General features: G+C 56.4%; 2 protein-coding genes across 2 annotated transcripts in view; one reads left to right on the top strand and one right to left on the bottom strand.

Moving 5' to 3' along the window:
• LOC113212059 (angiotensin-converting enzyme-like) overlaps positions 1–10,266 on the top strand; it is a 98,098-nt gene that overhangs the window by 17,440 nt on the left and 70,392 nt on the right. Inside the window, exons 2-10 of the mRNA XM_052266956.1 lie at positions 3,645–3,803; positions 3,903–3,999; positions 4,402–4,545; positions 4,831–5,022; positions 8,191–8,288; positions 8,392–8,561; positions 8,653–8,777; positions 9,459–9,702; positions 9,811–9,909. Of these exons, the coding sequence (XP_052122916.1) occupies positions 3,645–3,803; positions 3,903–3,999; positions 4,402–4,545; positions 4,831–5,022; positions 8,191–8,288; positions 8,392–8,561; positions 8,653–8,777; positions 9,459–9,702; positions 9,811–9,909 (1,328 nt within the window). The remainder of the gene's footprint in view (positions 1–3,644; positions 3,804–3,902; positions 4,000–4,401; positions 4,546–4,830; positions 5,023–8,190; positions 8,289–8,391; positions 8,562–8,652; positions 8,778–9,458; positions 9,703–9,810; positions 9,910–10,266) is intronic.
• The window catches only part of LOC127749309 (uncharacterized), an 18,788-nt gene that overhangs the window by 2,962 nt on the left and 5,560 nt on the right, over positions 1–10,266 (bottom strand). The gene's annotated exons all lie outside the window — the stretch shown is intronic.

Here is a 10,266-nt window from a genome sequence, read left to right as displayed (position 1 = left end):
TGTGTGTCGTGCGTGGAAGGTTCCCTTCCCTGGAGTCCCTCCTCCCCCGCTCCTGGGCGCGGTTCTCAAGCGGCGGGCCTAACGCGCAAAGTCAAGGGCCGCTTCGCCTTGCACCTCGCGCGGGGGCACCCTGTTCAAAATAATCATTAGCATATGAATACGACGTGACGGATTTATATTCGCACCTGTTGCACTCGAGTTGTGGGGACTATACTTTTAACAAATGCGGTCCTCATAACGTGCCAATAATTTTTGAAAACTTTTATATAGTTTGTAATATTTAACACTAAAAAGTTTAGAAGATTAAATGAGAGCACGGAGGGCAAAATGTGGTTTGAGGTTAGGTTGGTTCCGTACCGCGGGGACAGAGATATCTAAGTTACAACCAGCTCCCCAAAGCAATATTTTTTGGCAAAAAGATCATTGGCGAAAACAAAGTGCACATCCCATAAACCTTAAGATAGTTGAAACTAACCTCCAGAGCGATGTCACATTTTGCAGAACACACGGGACGCGGCGGATGCAGATAAAACACAAGCCCGCTCTGAACATTTTCTGGATTTTTTGAAGCAGAACTAGCGGACTAAAAAATCTGCGCTTTTGAACTACGGAGCGAATAGAACGGTTCCGAAAATTAAAATACATTTTTGGTACAAATTTCGTTAACACCGACGATACGGGCCGGACCGGCCAAGCGGGGGCGGGTAAACTCACTACCTGCGTTTAGTGACTCTGGTGACTCCATGCACGAAAATGAGTATTATTCGCAGTATCAAAACAAATGCCACCAGCCCAGCCGCAGCTGATTCGTAGGCTCATTTCTGGAAGAGTTCAACAAAACTGAGCTTGAGGGCTTTTTGAAAATTTCCTGACGCACCAACTACGCACTACGCACGCAATGCATCGCATTCATCGCATGTTTTTGACAATGTGTGGTCTGTTAGGTATGTTATCTTTTAGCAGTGCTACTACTATTTTGAGGTTAGACCAAACAACTTCTCCAAAAGTGTATGCGAATTTTGACACTTGTTCGGTCTTTAGCTGCTTGTGTGTAATTATTCTTTACATTGGTTATGTTGAAAGCAAACCCTTAAATATGTAATCCAATTTCAACTCGTCTGTTTGGCACCTGGACTCGGATTAGATGAGTGGGGAAAGGGGAGGGGGAGGGCTGGGGGCGTGTATGAAGTTTCAAGAGAGGCCAAGGCCGAGGATACTTGAACACTGGGTTACTTGAACACCCCCTCACTTTTGTTAGAACCGCGTACGAAACGGACAATCCGGAATCGACCACTTCTACTTATTCAGCTGCTGACTTAATTTCTCGAAGGTGGTGTTTGTGTGGTCATTCCCTGTGACGCAGGGCAAGCTTTGCCTCGAATTTCCGGTAAGGTTTTATGGTTTGAAGTTACAAGTTAGAGAAAAGGGGGAGAGGGGTTTACCCAGTGAGAAATGCGGATATCAAATTGACATCAGAACGATATCGGACATCAGAAAAGTGTCGATTTCGGGCCCATTTTTGAATCAGTTCTGAGTCAGAAACTTGAAAACGATATCGTACTGATATCGATTCGATATCGCTTAAAATTCATTTCGCACTGGGTAGGTTACTCTAAGCGCGACTAACGAAGTGAGTGTCTCCCTAGTCGCGTCCGTTATCCTCTAGGGCCCAAATGCAAAATCCTGATTAAGTATCGCTCCCTAAATGAGGCCACTGGCACACGCGTTGGGCTCGCGGGGTCGACAATTGACAATCAAGCCGTTGTTTCCATCCCGCAGAGAGAGTGTATGTATGTGATGCCTAGTGATGAGTGTGCTTTGCTTGCATCCACTCTCCCGATTGAGACGCGCGCAGACGCGCGCATCCCGACGGATTTACCGGCCGCGGCCCGATACACATCCGCGGCCGTAAACTCGTGGAACGCGGCGATCGCTATCGCTGGACAGTTCGCAGCGTGTCGCGGCGCGCGCGCTCCGCACCCAGCGGCGGCGTCCCGGGACCCGCCGCGCCGCCGTGACTCAGCGGGCCGCATGACGAGTGCGACAGAGACGGAGCACGCGCGGACCTGTCTAGCACTCCCGAACACTCTTTTGTCTCGTTCTGTCTCTCTCACTCCCTCCGAGACCGACGCCGCCGCGCCGCCGCTCATTCGATGGGACTGCTCGCGTGTGAGTGAGATTGGCAATCCGCATTATGATGTTTGCTGCCCTGCATGCCTGATGAGCAGCGAGCACTCACTCGCTTGCTCCCCGTCGAGTCTGGCCTCTTCATCTCTGACAAGTCAATAACAAGGAAGTCGGTTTGTCGGTGTGTTTATTTCGGTCGCCTCGATAGGCGCCGCGCCGTCGGGTAGCATGCATGTCGGAGGTGATGCAGCACTGCGACTCGTCAAAAGTCGCCTGAGCCTCTCGTTGACGTCGTCCTGACTCGTCTCTCCTCGTCATCGCCGTCCTCCTCGGACGGGGACGGCATGGTCCACCAGCGGGCAGTGGGGCGGTGTATGGTTATGGATGCGTTCTACGCACGCGCACGCACGCGGAGTGGGGGGGGGGGAGGGGGCGTGTGGGAACTGTGCCGTGCCGCGCGCAAGGCCGTGTCACCTTTGAGTCGCCGCTGCCGCCGTGGGCATGCGCTTTGGCCAGCATCCATCAGTGTCGGGACGACGGGCAGAGGGTTGGTGGGTTGGCGGTGCGGGAGAAGGAGAAGGCATCAGGAAAGCTTTATCCCCTTTATTTTTTACGCGTGTGTGCTGTTTTAAAATTTACGGTTATGGCTACATTTTTCACAGCTCTATCTTACTCATTATGATCCAAGTCCGAGAAATGCTTTCAGACGCTAAAACAAGCACTTCCACTGAAAAAACCTGACTTTAAAAAAAATTACTGAAGCAAATTGCGTAGAAATACGCTTGCTCACAAAGTGAGTCCTGTGATCGCGACGGCCAGGGGCTTCTGCGAGGTTGGCCACCTCTTCTGCCGGGCAGTCACACCTGCGGCCCGTTCCATTCCCATTCCGCCCCCGAGCTGAGACTCGCGTGCGGCGCGATACCCGCGTCCAGAGAGATCCACCTCACAATCAGACTCCGTGTGAGATGGATACAAAAAGCACCGCGAAAGATGTAACTTATACTCACCGGAGACGGGAAAAAGGCGAACAAGAAAAGAGGGGGTTTAAAAAGAAAGAAAAACATTGTGCTTGGTCGGATAGCTTTGTGAGAAGATATGGAAGGCTTTTGTGGGTGGGCTCGTGCGAAGACCATTGGTTCATATTTCTCCCGCGCGCGAAAGGAAAAAAAAGAAATTGATTGGCTTTGCGCGGACGCGTCACCGCGCTGCACCTCGCGAGACGGCGTGGCGCGGAGGAGCGCGGAGGGGCGTCCCGTCTCCCACGAGCGCCGCGAGACGTGAGAGCGCCGACGGACTCTCTTCTCACAAACGTGCCGGACGTCATTGGAATCTTTTTTTTTTACACTTACCTTTTTTTTCAACATTTTTTGTTGTTGTATTTTAACGCACATTCTTCACCTTCACTTGTGCCAAATGAAATGACCATCCGTTGTTGGCAAAGGACAAAAGCAGATTCGCGGGGTCCGGCGGTTTTCTTGAGGTTGATATTCTTCCATCTCTCTCTCTGATTTTTGCAGCTGGAGGCTCAGCTCCAGAACTCGGAGCTGCAGCGCGCCGTGCGCGAAACCCTCAACCAGGTGGACCTCAACCTCGTCGAGAACCCGGACCTGGCCCGCCAGATTCGCCTCCTGTCCGTCATCGGGCCGGCGGCCCTCCCGCCAGACCAGCTGGACAGAGTAAGTAGCAATTTCAATCATCTTAATTTTTCTATTTATTAAAAATATTTTGTTTGTTTGTTGCAAAGACGCGTTTGCTGATCGCTCCTCTTCTTTCAGTACAACGGGCTCATCAACTCCATGCTGGCCGTGTACAACAGCGCGACCATCTGCGCTCACCGGGAGCCGCTCCGCTGCGGGCTGCGCCTCGACCCCGGTACAGTAGTAGTCCTGTGGTGGAGGAGCCCCCTCGCGGAGCGCCTGTGAGCCCGGGGGTGGGCCGCCAGTCTCGCACGGGCGCGCGCGGGTGCGGCCGTGCGGCCTACCTCCCAGGCTGCAGCCTCCTCGACCGCCTCCAATCAAACACAGCTTCATTTTAGTCATTTAATGGAAAATTACAAGGCATTGAAAGTTGGACATCAACTGCATTTCCGACCGTTAGGATTTTATGTCAGGAAAAATCAAATTTTCATTGTAAAAAGGAAGCCAACTAATTTTTAGGTGTTGATTTTCCTTTGGAAAAACTTTTGCAACAACAAAACTGCAAGTTTTCGTTTTTACCCAAAGCTTTTTTGCGGTTTCTCTTCCAGCATTTAAATGTCTCCCTGCCTGTCCGCAGACCTGACCCTCATCATGGCACGCTCCCGCGACTGGGACGAGCTGCAGTACGTGTGGCTGGAGTGGCGTCGGCGCTCGGGCTTCAAGATCCGCGACCTCTTCGACCAGCTCGTGGACCTGAGCAACGTGGCCGCCAAGCACAACAGTGAGTACAGTCGCTAGGATGTGCTCTGGACAGGAGGGGTGCCTCAGTTTTAATTCAGGAGAGCACCAACTTTTTGTTTTTCTCTGAAGTTTTATTCTGATTTTCTTTGATTTTTTAAAATTGATTTTTCGTTGATTGTTTTCCGATTTTTCTCATTTTTGGGGAGAGTGTACACTGTTTCATTTAGTGAAATACCTTTCGACTCCTACTCCAGTTTCCCACACACCGAGAACTTATTCCCAGCGGCCAATTTCTAACACCCTGTATACCCCTTTCTTGTCGCAGACCTGACGTCGTTCGCCGACTACTGGATGTTCCCGTACGAGACGCCCGACTTCCGCCTGCAGCTGGAGACGGCCTGGGAGGAGGTGCGACCCCTGTACGAGCAGCTGCACGCCTACGTCCGCAGGAAGCTGAGGGACTTCTACGGCCCGGACAAGATCTCGCGCCAGGCGCCGCTGCCGGCGCACATCCTCGGTGAGTGCTCGCCGCGCTTCGCCACGTTGTGTCCGCAGGGCCAAAGGCTGGCGGTAAGTTCCACGTGGTCCGCGGCCAGAGGCGGTAGCTACTCTCCTTGTAGTCCACGGCCAAAAGCGGTGAGCTACTCTCCTTGTAGTCTACGGCCACAGACGGTGGGCTCCTCGTGGTCTACGGCCAATGGCGGTAAGCTCAACGTGGTCCACGGCCAGAGGCGGTGAGCTCCTCGTGGTCCACGGCCAGAGGCAGGTGGTGAGTTCCACGTGGTCCTCGGCCACATCCTCGTGGTCCACGGCCAGAGGCAGGCGGCGAGTTCCACGTGTTCGTGTCCGTGACCAGGCGATGAGCGCCGCAGCCGCGCCCAGCAGCAGCGGCACCCGCCCTTGAGGTTGACAATGAGTGCCTGCGCCCCCCGGCTGGATGGGCACGGCGGCGCGGGCACGCCACCACCACCTCCTCCTCACGCGAGTGTGGGAAAGGCATCCGTGCGACGCGCACCGGCCAGCCGCCACCGGCCGCAGCTGCCCATGTCACTTCGATTACCAATTGATCTCTTCTCTCGCGCGAGCAGCGGTGCGCGGCGGCGGCGGCGGCAGCTGCGCGGGAGAAGGAGGAGGAGGCCTGCTGCTGGCTGCTGTTTGTCTCACGGTTACTCTGCCGCCGTCGCACACATGCCACCCCGTGCAAGTGAGTGACTGATTGTGCGCTCCCAACGCAAACACACTTACACACATACACTCTTACACACACACAGTGCCACACACACACACGACATACACTCACACACTCACAGTGCCACACACACACACATAGTGCTGCAGTGGGTGCGGCCCGCGGCGGCGACCCGATGTACGTCCATTAATTAATTGGAAATGTCGGCACATCACCGGCGCGGCAGCCATGGCAAACTGATTGTGAGCGTCGATGGAACTGGACAGGTTTTATTTTGTATCATTATTTATTTTTATCTGCATGAGCGTGGGTGCGTTCCTGGTGAGGGGAAGGGGGGGTGAGGGGGTGTCTCTTCAGCGTGTCTCATTAGAATGCGGAGAGACGCGGGCGCGGCGTGTAAGAATTAAGCCGGAACTAAAGCTCGCGAGCGACTTTGCTGGCTGCTGTGCGACGCAGCGGCGGCGGCGGCGGCTTGATGGGTGTGTGTGTGTGAGTGATCCCGCCGTAGTTCATATCCACAATGGCGGCGCTCTTGTTGTTCTTCTCCTCCTCCCCCGTCTCTGCGAATGTGAACGACAGCCGACAGCAGCCTCAGGCCCGCCTGCTCGCGAGTATGACGAGCAGAGCATTCATACGTCCGACAATACGTCGTCGTCCAGCCGGAGGTTTCCTCGCGTCGTCAATAATAAAGACGTGTGTACGCTGCAGCAGGTAATGAGAGGGGCAGTGTTTGGGCTGCCCGCCTCCCGCCGCCCTTAGCGCCCCGCCACGCCCCGCCTCGGCTGTATTTCCTCATTATTTCGACCTTCCCTCGCAGCAGTGACCGCGCGCCGTTCCCCCCAACACACGTGCGACCCGTCGTCGTGTGTGTTTCGCTCGCCGCGGGTAGAGTATTTGGGCTGTTGTAATGAATGGCGGAGGGACCCCGTCGCCGACGCCCGTCGCGTGATTATAGAGGTTATTGCGGGACGCCTCGTTGTGCTTTTGGTCCGGTGTACCTCTGTGGTATCTCCCAGGTTAGTAAGACGGAAACAGTAGTTCACGTCGGTAGCAATGAACTTCGTAAATCGGAAGTAATTACGATTTCTGGAGTTGTTATTTGAAATGACATCACGCGCTGTGCGCTGTGTGCCGCCGACGTTTGTGAGTTCAAACACCTCCGCGATTATTCCCTCCACGTGGACCGCACAAGAGCGCGCGCGCAGGCCCTCCACTTTTGGCGTGCGCCTCGTGAAACACGCACACGACGACCAGCTCGGTGTCGGTCGCGTGCTAGATGGAGCTCTGCTGCTTGGCGATGCCGATCACGCTCTTGTGCTCCGCGCCTGCTGCTCTGCGCGCCGAGCCGCCGCCGCCCGGCCCGCGGGGCAGACCGAGACCATACGCAACGCGGGGGTGCTGGCGCTGGCCTGGCCGGGCGCCCACCACGAGCGAGTGCGTGGAGCAGGTCACCACCTCCACCGCGGGTCGTGGTCGTGTCGCGAACCGCTCCAAGGGCGTGCACCTCGCGAGCAAACTTGTCGCTTAACTCAGCGGGTCGTCCAGTACAGCGCAGACCGACTGATACCCGAGGGTTAAACTTAAATGGTTTTAACTAGCGTCTGCGCGACCACGCCGGCGGAGAGCTCTTGTTCGAGATGGACGCCGAGCGAGAGTCCTTCCGTCAGTCGGACGGGCCGGCCCCGGAGCCGCCGTCTCCGCGGCAAGGTCAGGGAGGAGTGTGTAGTACCCGCCGCTGGGAGTGGGTGTAGTACCCGCCGCTGGGAGTGGGTGGGTGTGTTCCGTACGTGACGCCCCCCCCCCCCACCAACCCCTCCAGGCTCCAGGCCGAGCTCCAGGCACTAACTCTCCGTCGGGATAGCTCCGGTGCGTGATTTTTCAGCGAGCGCGGGCGTCGCGTCCACCTCGAGTGTGCGATGGCGCTCTTTGATAAATCGTCCATTTCTATCGGCATGCTATCACGCGCTGGAATGCCTATGGTGGTTAGGCTCGAGCGACGCGGACCTGCCTGCCGCGTGTGTGTGTGTCGAATCGTGCGACGACGGTAATGGATCAGCTGTCATCCTGCGGTCCGAAGGGGGCGCTCGGGAGACAGACGCCCAGCTTCGGCTCCGGCTTCGGCTCGTCCCGCCGACAAGGCCCCTCGTTATCAATGCATGGCCCATACCATACGCCGCTCGCTGATGAGGATTGCCATTGTCCGCGTCGCTTTTTAAACGCTTCCCGCCGCCGCAGCGTGTCATGCTGACGGAGGGGCGCTGCCGCTGCCGGGCGTGGCCGAGCAGGCCCTGCTCCTCGCCGACGTGCGTGCCTCTGGGGATTCCCTATGGGGTGGGGCTGAACCGCGACCTTGCCCCTCATCATATACCGGCCTTTGTAGTCGTTGCCATTCTATGGTACCTCAATCGTCAAATTACAATAATGACCACCGCCACCACTTGTCGTTGTCGGTAATTCTATAACGCCGTGTCTTACTTTTGTTTGTGGCGTTCCCAGGTAACATGTGGGCGCAGTCGTGGAGCAACATCCTGGACATCACCATCCCTTACCCGGGCAAGAACTTCCTCGACGTGGGGCCGCAGATGGCTGCGCAGGTGTGTACGACGCGGTGGTCACGGTGCGCCGGTCGGGTAGGCAGCACATCGTGCACGGTCACCGCGCGCTAACCTGGACTGTTTGTTTTGTTCGCGTCCGCAGGGCTACACCCCGGCCGCCATGTTCCGCCTGGCCGAGGAGTTCTACACGTCCATGAACATGTCCGCCATGCCGGCCGAGTTCTGGAGCCACTCGGTCCTGGAGGAGCCCCCGGCGAGGGTCGTCGTCTGCCAGCCGTCGGCCTGGGACTTCTGCAACAGGAAGGACTTCAGGTGCGCGGCGCTCCCTGGCGCTACCCTCTGCTTCCTGGGACACAGGTGTAAAAGTGTTTCGCTTACGGTGACGAATTGTTTTCGATTCCAGGATCAAGATGTGCACGCACGTCAACATGAACGACCTCGTGACGGCCCACCACGAGATGGCCCACATCCAGTACTTCATGGAGTACAAGAACCTGCCGAAGATCTACCGCGATGGAGCGAACCCAGGTATGAACTTGCTATCACCCTGTCCTCTTGGTGACGGCCACGCTTCTTGTGTGGACGGCTAAAATGGTGTACGAGGGGTGGCGCACCTACACGGGGGAGCTAAAGGTACCACGCGCCGCGCCGTACGAGGTAAACGAGAAGAGGGAAGGGGCGCCGCGTCGAATGGGTGGCCTACCCGCCGGCGCACCCCGCGCCGCACGCCACTTTCACTTTCGTTTGGTGTAGGTTGGGGAGCCTGCATCACAGGGCGTTGTTGCCGAGCCGCTTGGTCACCGTTTCTTTTGCGATGTGAACGGTAGTGCTGCCAGCGGGACGCCTCTAAGAATGCTAACGAACTAACGAGTTATCTCGTATACCAAAGGGGGGGGGGGAGGGGCTGTGGGTTGCCATCTTACAGGTGCTTCTTATTCTTAGCACGAATTGCCTGCCTTTCAGGCTGCTTACTAGAGACGTCACCCTTATGCCGCGCCTGATGAGTACGACAGGTGTGGAGCGGCCTAAGTACTAGGTAATATTTGGCACCCCCGAACCGAGGGGTTGCCTAATAGCCAACTGCACGCATATGTATTTCTGGAAATATTTTGTGTACCTATTTGGGCGGGCCGTTGTCCGTTCGTTTTCGGCCCATCACTTGTCTGTCAACGACATCGACTCAGCCTCGTCCTCCAATGTGTTCCGCAGGGCTGCACGAGGCCGTGGGCGAGGCCATCTCCCTGTCGGTGGCCACCCCGCGCCACCTGCAGGCGCTGGGGCTGGTGCAGACGGCCGTGGACGACCTGCCCCACAACATCAACTTCCTGTTCGCCCTCGCCCTGGACAAGCTGCCCTTCCTGCCCTTCAGCCTGGCCCTGGACAAGTGGCGCTGGGACGTGTTCCAGAAGCGCAAGACCAAGGACCAGTACAACTGCCACTACTGGTTCCTGAGGTTTGTGCGATTTACACTATTTTTGCGCGGCACGGCGCGCACGCGATTTAATCGGCATTCAAAACTAATCGACTGCGATAAAAATGAAACTTGCTAATCCGTTTGCAGAGAGCGGTATTCTGGCATCAAGCCCCCGTTCCTGCGGTCCGAGTTCGACTTCGACCCTGGCGCGAAATTCCACGTCCCGGCCAACATACCCTACATCAAGTGAGTAGCAGCGAATCGACGAGTAATTATTCGGTGCCACTGCTGCTGTGGGGGAAAGTAGTGGTGGGGGGGGGAGGCCTCCATTTGCAGCGCCATTCGCATTCGATTTTGTCGATATTCTACGCGATAGTTTGTCGTGGAACGCGCACGACGGCCGGCCGCCCTGGACACTCACGCACACTCACGTGTGTCCGTCAACGAGGCGGTGTAATGCCAGCCCGCGGTGCGTGCATCTCATTATCGAGACGTTGCGTTGCCGATTGCGGTTGTGGTGCACGCGGTGTATAGTGGTAGTAGTACGCGGTGTACGTACCCCCTCGCGTGTCCAGCTTGTCCCGGTCCTTGCCCGCCCCGCCC

This window comes from Frankliniella occidentalis, unplaced genomic scaffold (genome assembly GCF_000697945.3).
Source record: "Frankliniella occidentalis isolate FOCC.00 unplaced genomic scaffold, Focc_3.1 Scaffold44, whole genome shotgun sequence".
Lineage (NCBI taxonomy): Eukaryota > Metazoa > Arthropoda > Insecta > Thysanoptera > Thripidae > Frankliniella > Frankliniella occidentalis.
This window is presented reverse-complemented; position numbering and strand designations above follow the sequence as displayed.